The sequence below is a fragment of the Ceratotherium simum genome, chromosome 4 (assembly GCF_057802395.1).
Source record: "Ceratotherium simum simum isolate JZ-2026a chromosome 4, ASM5780239v1, whole genome shotgun sequence".
NCBI lineage: Eukaryota > Metazoa > Chordata > Mammalia > Perissodactyla > Rhinocerotidae > Ceratotherium > Ceratotherium simum.
The window spans coordinates 72083028-72110168 of NC_141903.1; the positions used below are offsets into that span (position 1 = coordinate 72083028).

Here is a 27141-nt window from a genome sequence, read left to right on the forward strand (position 1 = left end):
AAGAGTGATAAGGGAATTTTTTTTATTCATAAAAATGCCTTTTTACCTCACCTGAGTTTATGTTAATGAGATGACCTTTGCAAAGCCCCTAAAGATGGGGGTTGCTGCCAGGGGAAACAATCATGTGACTAGAGGGTCAGCCCCACCCTCTGACCTCCTGAGAGGGGCAAGAGGCTGAAGATTGACTTAATTACCAATGGCCAAAGATTTAATCAATCATGTCTAAGTTATGAAGCCTCCATAAAAGTCCTAAATGATGGGATCTGGGGAGCTTCTAGGTTGGTGTACATTTGGAAGTGCTGGGAGGGTGGTGCACCTAGAAAGAGCATGGAAGTTCTGAGCCTCTTCCTATATACTTTGCCCTATGCATCTCTTCCTCTGGCTGTTCCTGAGTTATATCCTCTTATAATGAAGCAGTAATCTAGTAAGTAACCTGTTTTCCTGAGTTCTGTGAGCCATTCTAGCAAATGATAGAGGAGGGGGTTGGGGGAACATCTAATTTTTAGCCAGTTGGTCAGAAATACAGGGGACAACCTGGCCTTGCGATTAGCATCTGAAGTGGGAACAGTTTATAAGACAGAGTCATTAATCTGTGGGATCTGATGCTATCTTCAGGTAGATAGTTTCAGAATGGAGTTAAATTGTAGGACACCCAGCTGGTATCAGAGAATTAGTTGGTGTCGGGGGGAAAAAACCCACAAATTTGGTGACCAAGCATAGACGTGTAGAATGTTGTAGTACAGCAGAGGAGAGAGTTTTCCTTTCAACCATGAAGCCTCTGAAGCTTCTGCACAGGCTCCTTCTAAATCATAACGCCTATTTTTTTTATTTGTAATTTCATATTGTTTTTCTTAAACAAGTTCCCCCAAATTGTGCAAGCTTCAGGCCCCACAAAAGCTGGTTCTGCCCTTGTCAATTAGAAACGAGACACAGAAAGGACAGAAGCTAGAGCGACATTCCTCTAAGGATAGTCCTGAATCCACCTGCCTCAGAATCACCTGGAAATGTTGTTAAAATGCAGACTCCTCATCGCAATCCATCTGACAAGACTCAGTTGGTCAGATTGGGGCCTCGGAATGTGCATGTTTCAAGTTTCCCAGGCGTTCTTACTATGAACACTAAAGTTTTTGAACTATTGGTTTGGATTCCTGGCCTAGGCTTAGCAATGATCTTCATAGGGTACCCTGTGGTTTCCTGGTAGCTTGTTAGTGATTTAACATCCAAAATAAAATAGAAGGCCAGAATGAGCTGGTCTTAGGAGAATTTCTTATCCAGTGGAGCTGGGAAAGTTTAATTTAAATGACTTTTGCTCTTGAAGAGTTACCAAACACTTCTTAAAATCATTGAGCAAGCTTATGTGGTAAAATCTCAAATTCTCTTGGTCCCATACTTAATCAAAGGGTCACTTCCAGCCAGCAGGAGAAAATCCCTACAGGGGATGACATCTGATTTTCTTGTCTAGTCATAGACAAGAGCCCTTCTCTCTCCATTTTCCTTCTCCCTACAGTCCAGGTAGAGGAAAACATCAAAAGCACAGTAGGAGGGAAGAGGATATTAAGATGATTGTCAGCACATTCCCCTCCTCACTGAGCACAGTTTCTTGTCATGGCGTACTGCTTCCTCCAAGCCCTTTTCTTCTAAATGAAGTTGACCTTGTCATGCAGGGGTGGGAGGAGATACTCTTAGAATCTTGTGTCAAAATGACCCATGGAATATTAAAATCGGAGCTGTGGCTAATATACTGTACTGATTTGAGGAAATGCTGTGAGACTGTAGTCAAATTATATGTCCTCTCTATTCCAGGTGAGTGACCATTTCTGTGACAAGCAGAATAGTGTAGTGGTCAAAACTCCAGGCTCTCAAGTCAGACAGACCTGGGGTTGAATCTTGTTTTGGTTGCTTTTTAAGTTGTATGACCTTGGGATATGTAACCTCTGCTTCCTTATCTGCAAAATAAGGATAACAACAAAACCAACCTCATAGGATTGTGGTAATAACTACATGTGACAATAAACATGAAGCACTTATCTCAGTGCCCGGCACATCGTGTCAGCAATGGAGATCACTATTATTGAGCTCTCCCTCAAGGGTGGACTGAGAGTTCCTAATTACCTGATGTGAGTAAAGCCTTTGTATTAGTTATCTATCGCTACGTAATAAATTTCCTCAAGCCTCATTCATTGTCTCACACTGTTTCTAAGGATCAGAAATTTGGAAGCAGCTTAGCTGGGTAGTTCTGGCTCAGGGTCTCCCAGGGGGTTGCAGTCAAGCTGTCAGGTGGAGCTGCCATCATCTGAAGGCTTGATCAGGTCTGGCGGATCAGCTCCCAATCTCACTCAGATGGCTGTTGGCCTTTCCATGTGTGCCTTTCTGTAGGACTGCTCACAAGATGGCAGCTGACTTTTCCCAGAGCGAGTGATCCAAGAAAGAAAGCAAGTGTGACCAAGACGGAAGCCATAGTGTCTTTTATAACCTAACAGCGAAAGTGACATATCATGATTTCTGCCATATTCTATTGGTTACATGGACCAACGCTGGGACTGTGTGGAGAGGACTGCACAAGGGTGTGAATCCAGGAGGCAGAGATCACTGGCGGCTGTCTCGGAGGCTGGCTACCACTGCCTTTAAGTAGTTTTCCTGAGTAGTGCCACAGACACACTTATTTTTTTGCTTTAATTTTAGATTAGAGCCAGGAGGCTTTGAAATGATTATAGTGGTTTATAATCTACCAGCAAATGAAAGGCATCTGAGCATCAATATAAATGTCTGAGTGGGGTCTGCTAGCCACTTGAAAAGCATGTGGCTCCACATGCCTAAGAAATCACAGCTGACTTTAGTAAAATCTCCACTATTAAATATTCCAGCTCTGCACTTGCACAAAGTGCAAAGGACGAAAGTTGTCTCTCTATATTAACAAGTAAGAATGGTTAGCGGATAAGGCACAGTTTGCAAATCTGTATTTATGGTTGGGGTCTGGCTGAAAAACAGCGAGAATAAACCACACAACCTGGGAAGTCTAATTCTAGCAGGAAGTTGCTTTGAAATAACATCATACTTCATTCACTTCCCAACTAATGTCTTTGACGACCAGTTTGGACACATCAATAAAACGTCCTGTCACTTACCATATTTTATTTTCTTGCAGTGTTTCCCGCTGTTTGATGGTAACTCTAACAGCGCCTGTTCTTACAGCAGAATCCACACTCTGACTTAGATTTGCCAAGTAGATTGCTTTTGGCTAAATTTCTTGCCCAAGCACAGGTCCTTATGGTTTGAGAGGGCCCATTAAGAAATCCCTAAAGAAAAATATGCAGCTTTTACTGGCTTGGATTTGTAGCTCCAAAATTTAGAAGAAAGCGGCTGGTTAACATTATAGACATTTTGAAGTACTTGTCTTTCAGAACTGCAAAGAACAATGGCAAGAAAAGCCCTTTGATGGCTCAGAATTTATTTTATTTTATGTACTTATTAATTGGTACACTTTCTCCCGCATTTTATCCAAAGATTCTGTACACTGAAACAATAAAATAAGTAAAGACATGTGTCTGCTTTAAAATCTTGATATTGGTTAAGTCTCCGTAGTCCTTTTTCATGCTTTCTGGGTAAAGGCTCTTGCTGTTCCCTCAGCCCCGCAGCACTTTGATCTCAGAAGTGGTGCCATTTGGTTGTAAATGTATGTGGCGCCTTTGATCTAGTACTTAGCTGGTCTTATTGAGAATAGATAGCTTCTTTTATCTAAGTAGTGTTTACTAGGTCTCTCTCTATGAAAGATGGTTTAAATTGCTATTATTTAGATAGAAAGTTATATAAAGTTTCTTAAGAGTGCCTGGATCTGAATCTAATGCTCTCAATTCTGAAACTGCAAAGTTATATACAGTGTCTTAACAGTGCCCAGATCTGAATCTAATGCTCTCAATTCTGAAACTGCAAAGGAGCTATCATAGATTTCATGAAGCAAATTCCTATTAAAATGAGCTGCTCCTACAGATGTCAGGTAATATCTGCAAAAACTTTGTTTGCTTTTTAATGGAGGACTGATTTTCCAAAGAATAATAAACATATCCTGCACTCAGGCAAAATGGTAATCTCAGAATGTCTGAACTTAATGGCCAATTATTCCTTTGAAATTCATGTATTAATATATTTCATATTACTGAGTTATGCATACTATACAGGGTATATTGAAATGGGACTTTTTTAAAATAGTAAGTATATATCGTTAATTCTCTTCTTCAAGAGGATTTCTTGAGCATTTTATTAGGTGCTTTAGTGACTTGTGTTTGAGCTTCCTAGGCTGCATTCAAGTATTCATTCAACAAATTATGTTGCAGGTGCAGAGACACAAAGATGACTAAGTCACAGACTCTGCCCTTAGGTTGCTCACAGCCTGGGGTCAGGGGGCAGAACACTAGTAGACAATTACACGGCAATGTGGTGAGTGCCTCTCATGGACAGTGGTCCTCCCAGCCTGGCCTTGGGAGTGGTCAGGGAAAGCTTCCTGGAAGAGGTGGCACCCAAGCTTCAGTGAAAGACTGCTAAGAACTCAATGTCTTGTAAATTCACAGCCAAGACCATAATGCAAAGCCAATTTATCTGCCCAGACCCCCTGGTTTAATACTGGTGGCCTAAACATTGGGAGAAGTCTAATCCTTGAATGCTTTGCTGGCTGAAGCCACCCAAAGCCTTCTTCCTTGTCATTCAACAGTAAGGAGAAAAATCCGAAACTACTTTTCACACACATTTTAGAACTTCAGCTCCATTCTTCATTTAAAGGAGATACGGGAAATCTCCTCGTGTTGTATGTGAAAATAGCTGCCTTTGATGGTTCTATTTTGGTAGGCTCCAGACACGTGTTTTTCCATCCTCCATGGTGTCATGTTCCCAGCATTTCAAAAGTCTTGTCATTATTTCATCCACATACTAACCAAAGTGGGAGTACTACCAAGAGCTGACCCTGGGAGTCTGGAAGATGCTCAAGAAGTATACAAGGGGCCCTTCTCAGGCCTGGAGGTTGGGAGGGGGCAGGAAGAAGTAATCTGTAGTCAAGTACAGGATCATTACAATAGTAGTCACAACTGTTCTAGGAGGGAGGTCTCAGAGGGAAAAGGAGAGGAGTCTGGGGCCTGACCTCAGGGGACTCAGACTGGGTTTGTGGAGATGGAGAGGAGAAGCCGGCCTCTGGAGGACACAAGAGTGAGTTTGGAGTGTTCCTGGGTTGGTGCAGGGATGGTCAGCGTGGCACAGATGAGGTAGAGGCAGGGATGTGCTGAAAGCAAACTGAAGGGGTTTGGCTTTTCCCAGTGGTGCTACCAAGCCATTGAGGGTGTGAAACTGCAAAATGAAGTGGGATCTTTGGCGCTTTCCCTGTTCTTTCACATTGGTCACCAAGCACTATTGATTCTGAGAGTCATGTATTTTATGTTGGAGGAGACTTGGAGATAAGAAAGCCTAGCCTCCCCATTTGTCCAGTGAGGAAATAAGCCCCAAAGTTCGGGCAGCCCAGGTCTCAGTCACTGAGTGGCAGGGCCCAGGGTGCCCGGCCACCCCGTTGACCAGGACCCTGGCCTGGGCTTCTCTTCATGGGGTTTCTTTCCCACTAGGAGTCCTAGAGTAGAGTCTAGGACGCTAGACAGTTCACAACAGCCTGTAGGAGAGACACCATCACACCTGGGGGTCTTCCAACAGGTGTGGCTCCAGGGACAGCGCAGTTCTCATAGGGCTTCAGCCCTCTATCTGGACCCCCAGGGGCCACACCAGGTCAGAACTTGAATAAGAGGAGTTGTGGCTGATGAGAAAAGACACAGAGAGGACAGAAAAGAATCAGGATACACTGAACAGACCCGTGTGAGCCACAGCAAAGCCAGGCTAGGAGGATGCAGAGCAATATTACATTTGGAAGAAATGAAATTTTTTTATGAGTTACCGATTGTAGGCTGCTGAAGGCCCCTAACTTCAGGAAGGCCACGTGGAGTGTGTCCCACCCAAACTGCGTGCACTGAGAACAAGGTGGGAAGGGTGGTCCTCAAGCAACTCAGAGAACTTTTATTAGAGGAAGGGGGATAAATACTGGAAAAGCAAAAACAATAGATTTTGACAGCAGCCCCCTCGTCCTAACCTGGAGGTAGAGAAGTCTAAGACCAGGATGTTCTCACAGTGTTACCTTGTGCCAGGTATTCTCGGGGCTTTGTCTCTATTAGCTGATCGACCCCATCCTCAGTCCTATGGCGTAGGGACTACCATTATTCTCATTCACAGAGGGGGAAATTGAGGCACAGTAAGACGAACTTGCCCAAGGTCCTTCATTGTAAGCGCCAGAGCTGGGATCTGAACCCAAGCGGCCTGCCTCCAGACCTGTGTTCTTAATTATTGTGTTAAAAGTATCTCCCATTTTCCTTCTTTCCTTACCTTTTTTTCTCTGAAATAAAGATTTGAGGAAGGCTCTGATAATGAGTGTAATCACCTAGCACAGGCTAGTAGCCCTTATTACTTTCATTATTATTTATGAACAGAGTATGCAAAGCCTCTGGTGCACAGTAGATAGTCCACGACTGTGAAATAAGACAGAAAGCATTTGAAGACCAACGAAGACATTTGCATGGGCTCTAGGGCTGAAAGAAAATCTGCATGATCTGCAGGGGATTAGCAGTGGGTATGAAAATAGGTGCAGACAATAAATGTATGAACAGAAATGTCCAGAGACCCATTGAGGCAGGGATGAAATGGTGAGATGCTGAATCCTTTAATGACTCCTTTTCTCCTTTCCTTCTGAAGTGCTGCTTAAGCAGAGCCGAGGCCAGACGGGACGCAGCTAAAGTGGCCCTAATCAACTCCCTTTTCAATGAGCTGCCCTCTCGCAGGATCACCAAGGAATTCATTGTGGAGAGTGTGCAGGAAGCGGTCGCCTCCACCAGCGTGAGTACCCGCCAGGGAAGGGAGGAGCTGGCTGCAATGAGAGTACTGAGGCATTCAAATCTTGGGAGATGCTAAATGAGCAAATTTTTAAAGAATCGCAAGTTTAATTTCTACCTATTAAATCATTAATTTCCAGCAAAAAAACCACTCGGATTGGAAATCACAAAATTGGAGCTGGCTCCCTATTCCACATCTCAGTAATGTTCTTTAGCCTCCCTGGATCACAGTTAATCAAGCTTTACATCAAGGTGGATCAAATTATCCACCTTGATTTGTTTATTTGAATGTTTGCTGTTTGAGGAGCATTGATTCTTTTAGGGCCTGAGAATGCATGAAATTGAATACTGCTTTAATCTAGAGATAAACTAATTCATTTTCTCCTGAACTTGACTAATCATAAAAATTATCTGAAGGGCTTATTAAAAGTGCCAATTCCCCAGCCAGGCTGGGGTCCTGCAATCTGTATTTTTAAGGCAACACTGACTGCTTAGATATGGGAAAAGCCGTATGCCCAATATTTGTTAGCTATTAGAATTATCATGCTTAATATCAATTACTCCTTTCAGAGAGCTTTGAAAATTTCTGTAATGGACACAATTAAATACAAAGTGCTTTAAAAGCAAAAACCTCTGGCTTAAAAATTTACATAGGCATTTCCTCAGCAATCCAGGAGTAGATGATATGCCCCCTGAATTATTGGGAGCTCCTGATCCTTGTTACTTCCAAACTATAAACCACGGAGGAAGCCTCGGGTCCTCACTGTGGCAGGTGTCTCCTTGTGTGACCTCCAAGGGCGGGAAGGTAGCAGCACCAAAGGGATTAGCCATCTCCCAGCTTCATCATAGCATGGATAAACCCCATCTGAGATTTTCATTCTCTGATTCCCTTAATCTGACTAGAAAGGTTCTGTCACTCTGGAGAAGATGCTGATAACGAAGGAGACATTATCACGCTAGCAGTGGCCTTTTTGCCTCTTTTCCCCTCATAAATGCTCTTATCACCCAGAGGAGAGATAAGGGAAGGCGCAGGGGACAGAGAGTGTTTGACCTGGCGGGGAGACTGTTCTATATCTGCTCTGAGGATGAAAGGAAGCCTTTATTTTCCTCCCCTGTAAATTTCAAGTGCATTTGAGGAAGAGAAGTTAGGAAAATGATGCCTGATTTATATGTGTGGAATTTACTCAGGAGGAGGGAGGGGCCCTCCGTGTAAATGTAATTTATTATTTCTTCATGGAAATTTCTAAGGAAAGAGAATATATATGGTTTGCAGGCTTCTGGATGGATTTCCTCTGGGATATTTACAAAGCCAACATAAATATTTCAGCAGCAGTGTGTTAATGTTATTGCATTCAAAAGCCATAAATTTGCTGCTATCTGATGCTGGCAGTTGTTTGTTCAGTCTCACGAAGCCATTGCCCACCTTCCCAGGAATCCAAGGCCACGGGATATGGGAGGGCAGGCCCTAGTGCCATTCCAGAGCTTGTGTTAGCTTTTTTACTGCCATTCCCCCTAACCAACTGGGAGGGGTATTTCATTTCTACCCATCACCCACCCACCTTGTTTCCTAAAGATTAAGTGGTCCAGAAGCGAAAAAATATAAACTAAGATCCATGTCTCCAGGCCGAACACCAGCATATGATGAAAAGTTCCCATTAAGAGTCATGGCAGTAAAATATGAATGCTCCATACAACTGGGGAATTCTTTCCCTGTCAGTTACATAATCTTGCCTGGTTATCGTTGGAATCGGATGGAGCAAGGTCAGCGTTTCAAGATTGCAACGACAGATGAAGGCAGCCTTAGAGGGCAACCACTCAAACACTAATGCCACCACCAACAAAAACCCTGTGCAAGGATACAGGAATTTCTGCTTTGAGATAGTTATTCTTTTAGTGAGCATAGAATCAGTTAACATTCTAATCAAAAGCTAGATTCAAATTGATTGCAAAATCCTCTTTACTCTGAGGTGAGATTAAGGATTTTACCCCATATCAACTGGAGACTCCGTTGTAGAATGCACACCTGAAGGGTTAGCACAGCTATAGAAGGCTGACTGTGGGGCCACAGGATCAATTCAGGAACCACCCAAAGAAGAGGAGGAAAAATCTGTCATATTTTCCTTTTCTGCTTCCTTCCCAAGGGCACTTTGGATGACGCGGACGACCCCAGCACCAGCATCGGAGCCTATCACTACATGTTGGAGTCGAACATGGGGAAGACCATGCTGGAATTTCAGGTACCCGACTTCCTGCCACATGTTTATTTTGCTACACAATCCAGAGGCCTGGGGGAATGCCACTCTTATCACTAACATCTCCTGTCCCAATAATCCACTCTTTTTTTGTTTTGGTCATTTTAATTTAACCCTCTTAGAATCCAGCATGGTAAGCTCTGTCTTAGCCCCATCTCAGAAGGTGAGAGCAAACAAGCAAATAAGACACAATCTGTGCTTTCTTAAAGGGAAGTAAAAGACTTAGTCTAAGAAACAAGTGGGAAAGACCACCGTCTTATGATCCTGTAACATTACACCCGCTTTTCAGTACAAAATCCCCCTTTAAACCAAATCAAACAGTTTGAGGTATTGGTTGTGACCATTTGGTTCTTAATTTTCGGAAGTCATAGATGAAGGTGCCTGCAATGTGCGTTAAACAACGCCCCCCTCAGTTCTGGTATTTCTGTTAAACACGATCTGCCACCTCCTATGGTTAACTAAATCCAAAAATTTAGCAAGCTGTAACCCCTTTTTCATCTGCTGCTGACAAGCGATAGTACAGCTGAAGAACTATATTACCTATTATTTGCAAATTAAATAATTACGTTAATAACAATAAGAATAATAATAGCTGACACTTACTGGATGCTTACTTTGTCTGGCACTGTGCTAAGCATTTAACAAATATTATCATAACTTAACCCTCACAGTGAACATATGAGTATTCATTATCCCCATGTCCTTACTGGAGGAAGTATGCCATATCACTCAGCACACGGCACAGCCAAGGTTCAGATTAGGCAGTCTAATCTCTGAGCTCACACTCCCGACTATTATCCTATATTGGGTCAGGCAGATGAAAATTCAGTAGTGATTGGGCATGAAACGTGTGCCTTCTAAAAAACTAAATGGAAATGTACCTGAACATCCATATATGTGGAATGCTAGTAAGAATCAATTGTTAGAATGAGGAGCCTTTACCCCCAGTATTTCAATTTTTTAGGTTAGATTCCAAGAAGTAAGTGGAGATTACAGTTAGATTCCAAGAAGCAATCAGACATATAAAGTTTTATGGACAAAAATGTTCATCGTGGTATAAGTTACAATGGTGTTACAGCTGAGGCCTGAAGCCACCAACTTTCAAATACCTTTCTTGGTACCTTTCAGACTCTTTTCCTGACTGCAATAGCATAGCCCCTTCTCAGGTGGATACGTCCCTCCTGCCCATTTTTAAAAATCAACATTTTTCCTCATCAGTCCTTGGTTTGATTGAGACAAAAATACTCTTTCTTCCCCCTATCCTGGGAAGATCTCGGTCATCTGGTTTTCTCCTTAAGTGGCCGTGGTCTCTCTGAGCTTTGATGTTGTGTGTCTTGGTTTGGAAGGGACCGGGCATCCTTAAAGCCTCCCGTCTGGAGTGGACAGGGGCAGGCCTCAGCCCGGGGTTCTGAGCCCAGGCTGCAGTGGGCTGGTCCGTTTCATCCTGGCTCTGCTCCTCACCTCTAAATCCGATTCCTCATTTGTATGCAAATCAGGGAGAATCACTGTAGTGGCGCCCCTTGCAGTGCCATTGTGAGGATTAAACGGGGCAATGTAGAAAGAGTCCAGAACAGTTCCTGGCATGTGGTAAATGCTCAGTGAATGTTAACAACTGTTATTATCTATATTTCTGAAGAAGGGCTTTACTTGAAATGCCAGAGGCTACCGGATGGGTTCCCTTGACAACTTGATCTAACCTAAGGTTTCAGATGAGGACATGGTAGCTCCCTACACTAAACGCTTCGGGGCTATTGCTGTAGCATAAAGGAGTGGAAATGTAAAGGTCCTTTTATTTATTTTTCCATAACAATCTAAAGTCAAACAGACAAAACAAATTAAAGAGAGGAGCATAACACAAGAGAAAGAACACAAACTTTAAAAAATCATACAGACCCATGCGTGAAACCTGCTCTACCAAATGCCACCTGGGAACGGAACCATTCTGAGACTCAGTTCTCCCATCTATAAGATAAGAATCATAATGCCCATTGTATAGGACTTTTGTGGGACTTACATAATATGACATTTATAAAGCCTCTAGCACAGCAATTTCTCCAAGCAAGAACCTCATGTATTTTAATTCCTCCCCTCTCAACCCCAACAAAAGAATATTGTGCTTCTTTTATTATACAATGAACATTGCCAGCCCCCATACATAGTAGCTTATATGTGATTTAGTAGCCTTTTTCAGAAAATTACAAATGATTTTTGAGTGCAATTGTGTTAGTCTGTCAAAGATGAGGAGGACAAGATTTTTTTTAAAAAATTCTTAAAATTCCATTCAAGTACTGTGAAAGGCTGTATTCAACCACCTTTTAGTGGTACATTAATTGCCTTGCTATGGGCTGTATGTTTTCTGTGTGGTGTATGTAGTAAGGTATTTATATATGTGAAATAATAGTTGAATCATACTGTGGAAGTGCTTCATAAATTCTCATAATGGAGGCTGAGTGCAGGATGGTGGACAAAGGAAGAGGAAGATGTGAGGGCAGGAAAAATCCAAACTCCTTCCTCGCGGTAGGGATGCTGGCGACCCAGGAGGAGGGCTGTGGAGCACATCCCTTTTCCTTCCCCCAGCTCTGGGCTGCCTGCTGGGTCTGGGCACATTCCTTGGTGGCCTGGGTTAAATGCATCAGCTTGTTTTTGCACATGATGGGAATTGACCACAGACCTGGGTTGTTTGCAGCCGACACAGCAATTGAGTACCCCTGGTGGGTAGTAGATGTGTGTTTGTATCTGGTTATGGATGACTATACCATATAAAAACAAGGCTGGTGTCTCCTGACTGCCCGCAGCCTTTCCAGGGGAGCCGTCAAGGAGGCAGCGCTCAGAGGAAATGTGATAGGCCTCTGCTTACCTTCACTTCGTGGGAGGGAAGCTGGGGTGCCATACAGAAAACTGCCTGCTGTTTGGGGGGAGGGATGGCGACAGCACTAGCCACTGGGTCTTGTCAAGGTCAGATTCGAGGCAGACTTTGACTGAAGCTGGTTAATATATTTATTCTGAAGCCTAATGCAATCCAAGAAAGAGTTGTTTATTTACATCTTTGCTAAATTCTCCAGGTCGACTTTTAAAACCTCGTCCCATAAACAAATTTCCTCTTAAATCCATTCTCTTGGGTGGGGAGATGGTGCCCACCTGTTTTTCAAGTTCTCCGTTTACAGTGTTTGTTTTTCTTATTTCTGATGAATCACAGAACCAACCAAGCCAGTCTCCCAGACATAGTTCCAGAGGGAAGCTGTGTGCATTTTCTCCCCACAAAGTAGCTAAAAGGACAAACATTGTTTCTAATAGGAGGCAACACCAGGAAGCACCGTGAGGACAGAGCCCAGTTGTTGGGTTGTTTTTTGTTTTTTTTTTTTTGTGAGGAAGATCAGACCTGAGATAACATCCATGCCAATCCTCCTCTTTTTGCCAAGGAAGACTGGCCCTGAGCTAACGTCTGTGCCCATCTTCCTCCACTTTTATGTGGGACACCGCCACAGCATGGCCTGACAAGCGGTGCGTCAGTGCACCCCCCGGGATCCGAACCCGGGCTGCCAGCAGCAGAGCGCACACACTTAACCACTACTCCACGAAGCCGGCTCCCAGTTATTGGTTTAAATTGAATGAATGGCAAAATGAACCAGGAGAGCTGTAGAATGAAAGCTACAGCGGCAATTTTTCCTGAAGAGAAAGAAAGCACAGGGCTCGATTCGCCATTCGATTTTAAATTTACTTTGCTGACTGGGACTGGCTACACAATTTGGTGCAAAACGAAAATGCAAGGCTTGGCCTGCCCGGTGGTACAAGCGGTTGACAAGCAGTCCCCTTCCGTGGCCCAGTATTCGTGGGTTAGGAGCCTGGGCGCGCACCAATGCACCGCTTGTCAAGCCATGCTGTGGCAGTGTCCCATATAAAGTAGAGGAAGATGGGCACTGATGTTAGCTCAGGGCTGATCTTCCTCAGCAAAAAAAAAAAAAAAAAAGGAAAATATGCAAGGCTTTTTGTTCAAAAATTACTAAGGGTTTCAAGACAGCAGAGCATTAACCAAGCACAGGGCCCTGTGTGACTGCACAGATCACAAGCTCATGAAGCCACCTTGTCCCTGAGACAGACCCACGAGAAGGCCCGAGACTAGGGTGAGCAGAGTTAGGCCTTCACCTCAGGCACAACATTTAAAGGAGCTCCAAAAAACTCCATAATCAAGACAAACAATATTATAATGCAATATTTTTAAAACTCTAAATTAATGTGCAAAAAGTCATGACGATCAAAATTGAAATTTTAAATAAAGACAGAACTTGAAATAAAAGATGCTGAACTTGCATGACTCACCTTAAATCTTGCCTCACTCACCTCACCCTAGTCCCAGCCCAACCTGTAAGGCCAGCTTCTTGTTTTTCTGTCAGCCCAGCCAGACTCCCCAGGCTTTTAGATCAGCCCACAGAACAACCCAGCACAAGGACTTTAGTGAGAGCAGGACAGAGAGCTCACTTTAAGGAATTAAAGCGACAGGGCTTCGACAGGGAGAAAACGGGACTGGAAAGACCAGACAGCGAGGAATCATGGTGAAACTAGGAAGCAAATCCTCACAGAAGTCTGGTCTGCAGTAACGCAAGGATTTCCCATGGAATCTGCGAGAGCCTGACAGGATTTCCTGGGGCTGGGCCAGTTGTTCATTCAGCTTCAGGAAGATCTGAAGATATGGAATTTAGTCTTATGAATGGAAACAAACAAGTGGGATGGGAAGAATGTGGAAATATCTCAATATACTTTACATAATGATGGCAAGATTAATATCTCTCCCAAAGAGAGCAAGAACTAGACCAGGACATAATGGAAGAAGGCGGAAAGCAGGTCATCTTCCCTGGGAGATTTTAGGAACAAAAGCAACACTGAGGAAGCAGCAGTTGTGTTACTTCAGAGAAAAAAACTGCTTGGTGATGGAATAGAAATTTAGACAAACCAGAGCGGGCAGGAGGATGATCCTCTCCTGTGGGCCAAAACAGTTCAAGTCTCTCTGGGGATGTTTTTGAGAGATGTGGGTTGCCAGGAGACATGAGAAAGGTTTCTGGTTCTGTTCACAGCAGAAATGTGAGTTCTAAAGTCTTAGAGGGGTTGCAGGGTGGAATGACAGGAGTTGCTCTGGAAGGGGGTTAGAGTATAGGTAAAAATGAGAGCCTAGAAGACCTTGGAGGAAGAAGAGTATTTTGCTAAGGGAACAACTGTCAGCGGATGGAATTGAGAGCCCCATTAACAATAGGCTGTTTCTCAAACTGGACCACAATGACACAAGGACAATGGCAAGAGGACTACTGGAAACCGCAGAACAAACTCAGTGTATCTTCCTGGTTGTCAACTTTGCATGAAGATTGGGGGCAGAAGGGGCCAGGTAGAGGAGTGGAGGTGGTATTTATTTTCTTTTTTTAAAAAATGGGCGTATACAATAGAATACAAAATTCAAGTGGGGTCTTAAGATAAAATATGAAACGAAAAGAAATGTCTTATTTGTAAGTATTGGCCCTCCTGAAACACCAAAGAGACTGTTTCATATCAGGCTGTAAAGAGTGTTCCTACTTATTTTTATGGCTGCAAAGTGTTCATGGGGTAGGTTTGAGGGTATGATGAGAAACGCAGCACAAATTTACCCTCCTAGGCCGCTGGGGCTCAGCGGTGACAGCCGATTAGGCAAGATTTGGTTATAGAACAGACCACTTCCACTTTTCCAAATTAGCATAGTGATGTGAGAGTGCAAATCTGGGTGGAAGGGCGGGAAGAAGTGGAGGAAAGAGGGCATGAGAGGGGTGGCTTCCCTGGGCACTGGACCCAGGACCCTTGGCAGACGGTGGGTCTCCATTTGGGGCAGCGAGAGTAATTCAGCTGGTATCTATGTCTTATTTTAATTGGTGGAAACAAATGGTTTTGCTTTTACTGAGGTGCCTGTGGGCTCTCGGGGTGCTTACTGTGCATTAGAACACAGACAGAATCTCAAAGTGGATCCCACACTGAAAAAAAGAAAAACATTACCTTCTAATGGCAATTTTAGACATGAGAAGAGTGTCATTTGCTCTTCTGATAATCTTATAGCTTTAAAATTTACCTAATAATTTTAAGATATCTGAAAACTCAGAGTGACTTTGAGTCTCCTGGTTTTCATAATGAAAACTTTTTTCTGAGCAAGCGGAGGTAAAGCCAGTTAATAAAAGTCAGCTTTTTTGAATGGGCAGTAGGACATTTGTCTAAATGTTAAGTTTTCATAACTAGTTTCATGATCAAGAATTTCCTTAATTGTATTATTTTCTAATAATATGTGGTTGTGGTTTGTGCTATTAATCTACAATAAACCTCACTCTCACCAAAAAAGAAAAAAAAAAAAAAGAAATGCAGATAATGTCAGTGGATGACTGCTAGCTCTAATCACATTAGGAAAATTAAATCTTCAGTATGTTGACACACTTAGCCTGCTCTTGCTATCACGCAAGGAAAGGATGGTGCTGATAGAAAGGCTTCACGCTGTGCCCAGCCCAGACCATTGGATGTGGAGACTATGGGTGGGTTTTAATGTCAATTCAACCTCATTGTCCACATTTTAAGACATTTTCTTAACTGAATATATAAATTTAGGAGTATTTTACCGTTTCTGTAGTTTGTCCATTATATGTTTTATATTTATATATGTATCTTTTGGCTTAAATTTTTGTAATTTAAATTGTTTTCTTTAATATGTAATATTATCACATATTCAAAACTCAAAAGGTGCAAAAGAATGTCCCATTCCTGCCCCCCCAGGCTTTCCTTTTCTGTCCCCAGAGGCAACTAATGTTAGCCGATTCTTTTGTATCTCGCCAGAACTATCCTAGGCATTTACAAGTAAATATTTATAGTGATCTTCTATCCTTTTTAAATCCAGTCGTAGCACACAGCATACACTGTTGTGTACCTTGCTTTTATTTTAACAACACATCATAGAGATTCTTTATATTAGAACATAGAGAGCCCTCTCATGCTTTCTTTATGACTGCAAGGTATTCAGCAATAGTATAAATGTATTGTAAGGGAGGAAAAATAATTTTCCCTCTACTCTTCTGAGTTATATCGCAAAGTGGCATAGTTTGAAGTGGCATGTCCTGAACTTCTACAGTCATAAATAATCTGTAATAAAAGACAGATTAATAAGAGAAAAACAGAAATTTATTAACGTATACTTTATGTATACACGAGAGAGACTCGGGAAAATGAGTAACTCCCTGAGGTGGCTTAGAATTCAGGATTAAATACCATCTTAATAGGGAAAGAGGAGAGAGGGTGTAGGCCTCTTAGGGGAGGGTAAATAATTTTTTAGGAAAGATGAGTGAGTCCTTAGAAGAATAGATGGGAGGTATGACAGTTTGTGACAAAGTGTGTCCAGGTGTGGTGTGGACTTCTAGTTCCCTCTCCTGTGAAAAGAGTCCCTCTTCCCTGGTTGATGAAATTCCTCAGGAGGGGATTATGACAGTTGAGTTCCTTTTGGAGGATCTGTCTTTAGGCAGATAAAGGGGAGTTCAGAGAAAGCCTCTCTCTGCATTTGTTGTTTTCAAGTGCCTATAGCTCAAAATAATCAATATCCCAAAGTGGCATAGTTTGAAGTGGTATGTTCTGAACTTCCACAGTCACATTTCGAGGTGGCATATTCTGCTACTCTTCATTATCAGACTCTATTTAACCACGCCTTTAAAAATGAACATTTAATGTGGTATATATATACAATGGAATACTACTCAGCCATAAAAAAAGACAAAATCGTCCCATTTGCAACAACATGGATGGGTCTGGAGGGTACTATGTTAAGTGAAGTAAGCCAGAAGGAGAAAGACAAACACTGTATGATCTCACTCATATGTGGAATAGAAACCAACACATGGACAGAGAAAACTATATTGTGGTTACCAGGGGCAATGGGGGTGGGGGGTGGGCACAAGGGGTGAAGGGAGTCATATATATGGTGATGGATAAACAAAAATGTACAACCCAAAATTTCACAATGTTAAAAACTATTAAAACATCAATTAAAAAAAAATGAACATTTAAAATATTCCCAGTCTTGAGCAATTTCAAAAAGTGATGCAATGAATAACCTTGCCTATACGTTATTCTCAGATGTGCTGGTATATTTACATCACTTCTTGGGTGTAGAATTGTTAGAGCACATCCATTTTTAATGTTTAAGATATTTGTCAATCATTTAGTCATTTTATTGTGCAAGTATGGATACAGCCAGGGTTGGGGGGAGGAAGAATGCCCCAGAAGTCTGGGGACTCTGGTCTTTGAAAAGTCTCAAAGTGCTCTGACAATATGGTATATTCTATTCCCCTGATATATTTGGGGATGAGAGTTATGCCCTGCTCAGCCCTCATTGAGGCACTTTCTTTCACATTTCTGCTTTGAGACTAATGACAGCCTTTTGGGTTTTGTAGGAGCTGATGACCATTTTCCAACTATTGCACTGGAATGGAAGCCTGAAAGCCCTTCGTGAAACAAAGTGTTCCCGACAGGTGAGATTTTCCAATCAAGAATGGGTTTGTGTTGTATGGACTGAGCAGATGGCTCATCATCTTCCTAGGAGATTTCCTTTATTGGATTTTTCTCTGTTTAAATTTGGTACCATATTTACCGAGTAAGAGCAGAGGACACATGAAAAAAAATATATAACAGTCCAGTTGAGTCAAGGACTGACCAATATGCACACTAAGCAGAACATTGACTGGGCATGGGATTGGTTTAGATACCACCTGTACTCAATGCCAGAATGGAGGGATCATTAAGACAGACTTAGTTTCTAAGGCAAACGCTGAATCCACTCCATGCATCTGCCCTGCCTGCTGGAATTTGTGCCCTCTTCCACTCTCCGGTGCAGAAAGAAACTGAGAATGCATTGCTTCTGGACCTCCTCACTGAGAAGACATAAAGGTAGTTGTAGTGGGAGGATTTTTCTCAACCCCACCAAAAGTGCCTAACCGACAACAGGAATGATTATAAAGGTGGGCAAGCTGGCATTCAATCACCCCAATTTTTTGGCTTGGAAGTTTCTTCTTTATTTTTCAGAGACAGGGTCTCACTATTGCTTTGTTACCTATGAGAAGCACCCTCTCCCCGGTTTAATGGCAAAGGCCAACCCTCTCCTGTGTAGTTGATGGTTTTCACCTCCTACCCTCCAAGATTAATCCTTCCTTTACCCACCAAGAGACGTTGAAAGATGGTAGTTTATTTTCCAGTATTTGCTAACGGGGAGATTTGTATGAGGATCAAAGCCTCGACTAGTCAGCAAGATGAGGGTGGATGTTAGAGTCCTCCATGCTCTGCAGCCCCAGAGTTTTTAGTTGTTCTTTGCTTAGAAAGTCTGGCTTTCAAAATGTTGAAGATGGAAAAGAAATGAGTAGCTGACAATGGCTTTGGCTATTTTTTTTCTTTTCCTTTGATTTTATAAAAGGCCTTTGAAATATGCCGGGTTGGTTATAAACACTTTTCCATGATTGTTTTTAATTTGTTAGGGTCATAAATAAATACCATATGTTCTTTTTTTTTTTTTAATTTTTTTTTAATTTATTTATTTTTCCCCCAAAGCCCCAGTAGATAGTTGTATGTCATAGGTGCACATCCTTCTAGTTGCTGTATGTGGGACGCGGCCTCAGCATGGCCAGATCTGAACCCGGGCCGCCAGCAGCAGAGCACGCACACTTAACCGCTAAGCCACGGGGCTGGCCCCAATACCATTATGTCCTTGAAAATAAAAATAAGCAATGCATCCACTCCACACAATATTCTTAAAGTGTATCCACCAAACCTATACATGACGTTACAGTGTATTGGCAAATTTTGCACACAAGAATTGACAGGTAGTGACTAATTTTTAATTGTTTGCAGAAGTAAGAGACAATGTACCATGAAGGTACCATAACGATATCAAAAACAATAATCCCTACATTCTATAATACATTTTTAAAGTTCTTCCTGTAGTTTCTGTGAGCCATTTGGACTGTCATCTTGCTTATGTTAACAACACAGCAGTTAGGAAGTTGACTCTCTTGGTTTCTAAGTCTTGCCCTGAGGTTCTCTTGACTCAAAGCTTCCTGTTTTCTGCAATGGGTGTGATCAAACCCAGTTCTGCCCAAATCCTTCCATATAGTTGTTTCCCTCTCTCTGCCTTGCCAAAGGAGATAATGCTGGGCAGAAGAGTTCAATGAATAAATGAGGTAATGCTCATACCTCATTTAGTTATATATAACAATAGTTATAGGAATGCAAAATAGGAAGACCTATTTTCTAGTATCAGGGAAGAGGGAGAATCCCCCTCTGCCCTTTCCCTTAAGGTTCTTATGGCTGGCCAAATAATTAAAAGACAGGTTAGCAGAATAAAATAATACCAAGTTTAATAACATGTATACATGGGAGAAACCAGGGAAACTGAGTTTCTCAACAAAATGGCAGAGATTCTCATCTTAAATACTATCTTCAGCTAAAGACAAAGGAGGATGTTGGGGGGGTGGGGAAGGAGACAGCTATGGGAGATTACCAGAAAGCATAGCAATCAAGGGTATGTAGATTTAAGTCCTCTCCTTCTGTCCTGATAAGAGTTTCCAGAGATAAGGTCATCCTGCCCTCCCAAGTACACAGAGGGAGATACCTTTACAAATGTAAACATTTGTCTGACAACCCTTTTACAGGGCCACCTAGAGAATGTGGCCAGGAAGAGACAGAATTTTTGATAAGATGGGTTTGTGGTGCCTTTCCTATTGTAACATCTATTTTACATTATATTACAGCCATCATATGGTAGTGGCTCCTTCCTGGAACAGGTCTTCTATGTTAAATTCTTTAGGCAGTTTGGGGGAGGTCAAATGTCTGTCAGAGAAAATAATCAAGGTAAAGAGACATATTTCAGGGTGGCCAATTTTGATCTCCCACACTAGTGAGGTCAGAGCTCTGTTATATGAACATTACTGAGTCACTCCTGGTGGTACTGTTTTGACTCAACCTGGAGTGACCTTGGTTTGGTGTACCAGCTTAGCCCTTCATTTCCTTTAAGAGGTATGTTGTGGGATTTGGCTTCAGTTTGTGAACATCAGAGAGGTTTGGTTGTTGGTAAAACCCCCATGCATGTCAGGAGTGGTGAAGGCAAAGGAAGCAAGGTATTGAAAGGCCATGAGCACAGGTGCCTTTGTGGCTCTTTACTGACACTCTGGACTTTGTTTCTTGGCTCCCAGGAAGTCATCTCCTACTATTCCCAGTACTCCCTAGATGAAAAGATGCGCAGCCACATGGCCCTGGACTGGATCATGAAGGAGCGGGAGTCGCCAGGAATTCTCTCTCAAGAGCTACGAATGGCCCTGAGGGAGTTGGAGGAAGCCAGGAAAGCAGGACAAGAACTACGGTTTTACAAAGAAAAGAAAGAAATCCTGAGTTTAGCCCTGACTCAGATCTACAGTGATCCTGACACTTCCTCACCCAGTGATGATCAGCTGAGCCTCACCGCCCTCTGTGGCTATCACTAGCAAGGCCTGGTCCCAGCTGCCCCTGAGGGTGGCAGAGGCCGGACTCTAACATTAGGAAGCTCACTGAAGGAGGTTATGGGAGGCTTTAGCACCTATAGCTACTACCTGAAGGCTGTACTAATCTTCCCACCCCTTCTATTCACAGAATCTGAGAGTAGTAGAACCTTACAGGATCCAACATCCCACTCGATGCAATTTTCCCATCACACTCTCAATAGTTTCACCTCAGACTGAAAGGATGGAGATAGAATCATTTGAAAAATATTTTCCAGGCCTGGCTCCAACCTAAAGACACATGCCTTGCTAAATTATATATTTGTTTCAAAGAATGGGCCAGTGTACCATCTCCCAAAAGAACATCAGCTAGGACTGCAGAAAATAGCATGATGGTAATTTTTAAAAATACTTGAGATTAAATAAACAATATGGATTTTTTAAAAAAATATCCAAGAGTCAAAGTTTCTTCCTAAACTTTGTACACTTAGAGATAGTTTACACTCTACTAGGTATAATCCAAAACTACACTGGGAATTTTATCTGGACATCCCACTATCAAAGATCTTAAAGTGTTAATAGTATGAAAACACTAGACAAATTTAATGTGGCTTAAAATGCTATTGTAATAATAATTTTTTAAAATCTACACTCTTCCATATGGGGATAAATGTCACCTAGAATAGTACTCTCACTCATATTCCTCAAGAAGAACTAATATCCAATTTTTAGGGTCCTACAATCAGTTATGTTCATTTTTAATTTGCAAATAGATAACTTGATTTGTTGTTATTTTTGCTACTGCAGTGATGTATCTATAATGGAGAAAGTTACTGGCATTTTAAAGTTTAAAACCCTTTGAAAAATTATTAGCATTTAATAGTGCTTGCATTTGATTCATTTCTCATGCATTAGAGAGAAGGAATCTTTAGCTGTCTTTCTTATTGTTCAAGAACATAAGCCACCAGTAGTTCAAATGTAGTGTCATTTCTAAGTTTAAATTACTGGAATCTTCCTTAAAGAAGGGATAAGACATTGCCATCTCTCTTTGAAAATGGCTTAGGTCAATCAATTGATTAGAAAACCAAAAGCAAATACAAACCAATTTTTAGCTGGTTCCTGTTCACTCAAATTTAAGAATGGCAGCAGTGTCGATTTTCAACTCTTATAGGTATTTCCATATCTACAACATTAAAAGTATTTTATTTTACATTTAGTCTAATAATTCAAATTAAAGAAACCAGTTTTTTCAATTTTAAATAAAGTTTCTTTTTTTTCTTGTTTAAGGCAAATGCAGACCAACTTTCCTGAAAGCTAAAACCATTATAATTACATTAAGGTTTACAAAAACATGGTAGTTTAGCCTCATATCTAAATAGGTACAAAGGAAATTGTCACTCCTTTAATCGCCATGAAAACTATTGTATACTGATCATATATTTTGGAATTAACCTTGATAATAAAAAAATTAACTTTATGCATCATATTTTTCACCCCAGGGGAAAATTTAGCTATATATCTTTCCTACTCTAATGTCTTGAAAAGATAAAACTATATAACATTAGATAAATTTTATTTAAAAATATTGTTTTAACAAAAATCACATTCCTCCCCATAATGAGGCTAAATCTCACCTAGAAGAAAACTTTTTTCCCTTATATTCCCAAAAAGGAATTCAAATTAATATTTGTAAAAGTTGAATAAATTTTAAAACTAAGAAAACTTAAGTAATTTTTTCATAAAGCCATTACCCTTTATTATTTTGAAAAAGCTCCAATTCCCTGTGTTGGGTGTGATTAAAGGTAGGTACACCTTTACTGCATTTGCAGCCTTTGACAATGAGCACTGCGAGCTGACACCATCTAATTAGATGCAGGAACAGGAATCAGCTGGGAAGATATTAAGTTTACTGTCTGCCCTACAATTAGAAAGCTGTACCTATTCTGTAAACTAAAAGCAGAGAGTCTCCCTCTGCCACTATCAGTTTTTCCCAGCTGGTCAGAACCACCCACTCTTCTTGGAATTGTATGGAAGCTACAGCAAAAGAAACAAAAGTCAGAATCTTTGCCACTGCTGGTCTCTTTGATGCTCGTTTATAGCAAATCAATTTCAGCTAGGACATAATGGCTGTCAGTACGTTACATAAACATCTATAATCCTGGCCCGGAGAAGAGCAGGGTAGAAGAGCCAAGTACGTTATTATTATTTTTCCTTTTCTATATCTTGTTCTCAATAACACACTGTGTTGAAGGGGACTAGAGCGGAGGAGTCTCTATTTAGATATATAGAACTCTGTGTCCTAATCTTTTGTGATTACAAACCCTTTGAGAATCTGATAAAAGTTATAGACGTTCTCCTAGGAAAACAGAATGAAGCATACATATTCAAAATAGTTTCAGAGGGTATGTGGGCCTCCCTAAAGTCCACGGATTGCTCTGTACAAGGACCCCCAGTTTAGAACTCTTAATTTGGGCACACACTTATGGTCTCAAACTTTTCAGCAGGGATCCAACCTAGTTCAGACATAGCCCCGTGTAGCCTGTTTCGAAGATAAATGTCATCATCCTTAAATACAGAATTTCACAGTATTTTGACAAGAGATAGTTTAATTTTCGCAAAATCCAAATACACCAGATTGTTATGAAAAAACAGCTTAAAGCAAACTAGTCACTAAACTTGTGTGAACGTATCAGAATATTACAGATTTAATAAAGTCATTGTTCCTTTAATGATCAGAATTCGGTTGTCCATTTGTTCAAAAGCTATAGTCCACTGACATGTTTGCTATTAAATTCATTCACCTATTTCTAGAAAAGAATGAAACTATAGATATTCCTGAAATGCTGTACCTGCATCAACTATGAATCTGATCAGCTAGGTCTCAGGAAAAAGAGAAAGAAAGCAGAAATGTTTAACACTTTCCTGTTTCTTTAGGAAAGCTTTTGAAGCCAGAGGCATTGTTGTAGTTGACTTTATCTCTGAAATGCTTTAGAGAATTCTGAGTTATATCATGCCATGCCCTTCTTTCTTGTCAAAAGACAAAAGAAGCCTGACTAAGAATATTTTCATTATCCTTGATTATGTTTACAAGTAAACACTATTCAAGATATTAGCTCTCATATATTGTTGATATTTTTTTGTTTTGCCTTGCAGAAAGGCAAATATAAGATTTCTTCTATGGTGTCCATTGTGTTAAAAAGCAAATATTAAGATTGCTTTTAGCCAGGGCTCCAGGAAAATGAAAATCATTTTCCCTCCCACAGTGTTTCTCAACTTTGGCTGCACATTAGAAATACCCAAGGAGCTTTAAAAAATCCTAAATATCCAGACTGTACCCAGACCAATGAAATCAGATTCTCTGGAGTGGGGCCCAGGTATCAGCATCTTTTAAAGCTCCCCAGGTAGTTCCAAAGTACAAGAAGGTTGAGAACCACTGCTCTACCCAGGAAACGCTGGCTCAGAGGCCTATGGCCTGACTAGCGGGAGCCATTACTCCACGTGGCCTTGGCCCCAAATTCAAATGTTGAACTCTTATGAGCTAAGTAGGAAGGAGCCAATCCTTTGGCTTGGGCGAGAGACTCGCATGGAGCCCAGAACTAAAGCAAGGCAAGCACACACACACCCTTATCTTAGCAGGGGAGCCAGATTCTGCCCCAGGGTCCAGGCTTTCTTTCTCAAATGTGATACACAAACTCTCTGTGCCAGAATCATCTGGGTTACTCATTTAAAAATCCAAGTTCCTGGGCCACACCCCAGACCTGCTGACCAAATTCCAGGAGAGGGTCTGGATCATTTACCACTGCACCAGGTGTTTCTGATCACACTTAAATTTGAGCTCTTTTGGCCTAAAGCTGCCTAACACATTCTTTACTAGGTGGCACAGCCCCAGCCCTTCTGACATAACCAGCCTCTTGGGGGAATGCACAGAAGGAATTCAGGAGAGAGGGGGAGGTTGCCTCTCTGCCCCTCCTGGAAGCTAGAGAGAAGCAGAGACGCAAAGAGATACGGCTGTCTTCTCTCTCCCAAAAGAGCAGCTCCCACTGTCTTATCACTTTGGCTCCAAAATTTGGAATTACCTTTAATCCCTTGGCTAGAAACCATGAAAATCTCTATTAGCTCATGGTTAAAGTCACTTCTTTAAAGCTAGCTAAACCCTGGTAGCACTGTCTTCCTTGGAGCAAAGTTGGTTGTGGGAAAGGCAAGCAGAAGTATCTTCCTGATCTGTTGACTCTCTAGTGATTCTCAAGTGAAAGTCCCAGATTGCTATCTTTTTATAGGCAGTTCCCAATCTTAGTAGCAATTATGTCCCACAAGTCCATTTGTAAGTCAGGCAGTTATTCAACCCTGAGGATGCATCTTTCTCTAGCAGCAAGGTCATAAATGGTGGCAAGCTCCCCAGACTGGCCTACATCAGCAATAGGGTGCCTAAAATATTGATCTATGGGACCTAATATGGCTCTGGGTTGTGAGTGGGCAGGTGAGGGTAGAACCACTGGCAGCTGTGGGTCTAGGGCATAGTATTGAAGACCTCTCTGAGGCATATTGCTTGGTCCCAAACTGGTTCTCCAGACAGTCTCTTTATTTTCTCTTTGTCCTCCCATAGATTAACTTTCCATTGCCCCACCCACTGCCATCACCTGTTGCTTCTTCTGATCATGGTTTCTTCTACTTGCTGAAGAAGAGGTGACATTTTTTCTGTCTTTTCACAAAACCTTTGAAAAAGTCTAAGAGTTGGTATCACTAGAAACAGGAACATTTGCATGACCTAAAAATGGCAGCTACTAAGCCTGTCTATAGAGCCTGTTTCACCAAGGCCTGTGGGGAAAGACGGGCACATGGAGCAGGACTGCGCTGGGCAGGCTGGCCGTGGAACCTGCCCCACTCACCCCCACCCCTAAGGTTTCCTGCTTCTTTGGGTGTTCTCCTTTGGCTCCACATGCTATCACCCCATCCCAATCTCAGCTGCCCCATAGCTAGCTGGTGATTCTGGGTAATCTGTCTCAAAACTATAAACTAGACTGATCAGTCTGTCCCCTTCAGGAATGTGAACTAAGGAACATGGAAGGAATTTGCCAGTTCAAGTTGGGAGCTGAAGTTGGAGAGTCAGGTTCCTGAGAGCTGTGGTCTGTGCAGCCTGAAGTGATGAGGGAGTAGCAACCATGAGTCAGCAGCAGAAGCTGCTCGGCAGAAAGAGGAGAAGCTGGTTGGTGTAGAGAGCAGACGCAGAGAGAGGCAGAGACACCAGGAGAAGGTGGGAGCATGAGGCCCATGAGGGATGGTGAGGGCTGCTGGCCCAAGCGCCCTGCAATAAAGTCACTTATTCTTTTTCTCAGTGGATCATACACCTTGTCACCAAAGAAATCTCACCTTACTCATTTCAGGGCAAAATCACACTAGATTATTCTGGACTTTTCATCCTAAGAATAGACCAAAAAAGCTGACATGAGGAAGAACCTCTTCAACCGACAGAAATGCTGCTGAGAAAACTAGATTTAGCACTGGTGACACTCACTGCCCCTCCCACTCCAATGTGAGGTCTCACACGGGTCAGGAGTCCCTCGCCACCCCAAAATAAATTTATGGAGTATTACGTGCTAACCATCCTGTGCTTGCTCCCCTACACAGAATTCCTGTGTTCTCATGTTCCACAGCAGGTATGAACACAGAGGAAAATAGAATTCTATTTTTAAAACGGTAGAATTCATAGCCTCAAATAATTGTTGTCTTCTTAAAAAATTAGTCACCTTAGGAAACTAATAACATGCTCTGACAATGCTCCAGAGCGCCGTCTTTACCACAGACGTTCCCATCGGGAACTCCTCCTTGGGAACGGCCCTGTGAGTCCCTGTGAGCAAACGAGGAAAAGCAGTCTCTTTTGTCGGCTGAAAGCACCTTGCCATACTGAACTGACTAGTTTATTTCAGCATCTCGTCTATTCGGCCTAATACTTAGCAGGTGGTCAATGAATGTTTCTTGAGTAGAAATTTGTCATCAGTGTCTCAGTGCCTTCCTTACTCCTTGCTTGATGAGTGAATACCTTCACCAGACCTGGCTCTGTTCTACTGGATTGGTCAGGGCTCAGTTGTAAGGTAGAAACCCAGATCAAACCTACCAGGCAAAAGGGGAGTTTATTGGCTCGTGACACAAAAGAAGCCCAGGATAGTTTTTCTGCAAGTACATCTGGATCTGGGACTTGATCTCTCTCATTATATAGGTGTATACATATGTGCACATACATGTGTATATCATCGCTCATTTCTCAAAACTTCTTTCTTTTGTGTTGTCTCCATTTTTAGGCAGGCTCTCCCCTTGGAACAGCAAGATGGTGGCCAGTAGTTTCATGCCTACATCATAGCAAAATGAGAAATTCTCTTCCCAACAGCTCAAATCCAAATTCCAGAACTCATTGCCACAGTGGTGTCTTAGTGGAATCAATTGCTGTGCCAGGCCTCAGCCACATATCTGTCCCCTTGGAGC

The 27141-nt window shown here is 42.0% G+C and overlaps 1 protein-coding gene across 2 annotated transcripts in view; it reads left to right on the plus strand.

Annotated features, from left to right (window-relative positions):
• The window catches only part of LIX1 (limb and CNS expressed 1), a 48938-nt gene extending 26506 nt beyond the window's left edge, over positions 1–22432 (plus strand). For both annotated transcript variants that reach the window (XM_004420346.3, XM_087430004.1), the window contains exons 3-6: positions 6772–6912; positions 9050–9145; positions 17596–17673; positions 20383–22432. In XM_004420346.3, coding sequence (XP_004420403.1) covers positions 6772–6912; positions 9050–9145; positions 17596–17673; positions 20383–20670 — 603 coding nt within the window. In that variant the 3' untranslated portion in view covers positions 20671–22432. The remainder of the gene's footprint in view (positions 1–6771; positions 6913–9049; positions 9146–17595; positions 17674–20382) is intronic.
• The last annotated feature ends 4709 nt before the right edge of the window (positions 22433–27141 follow it).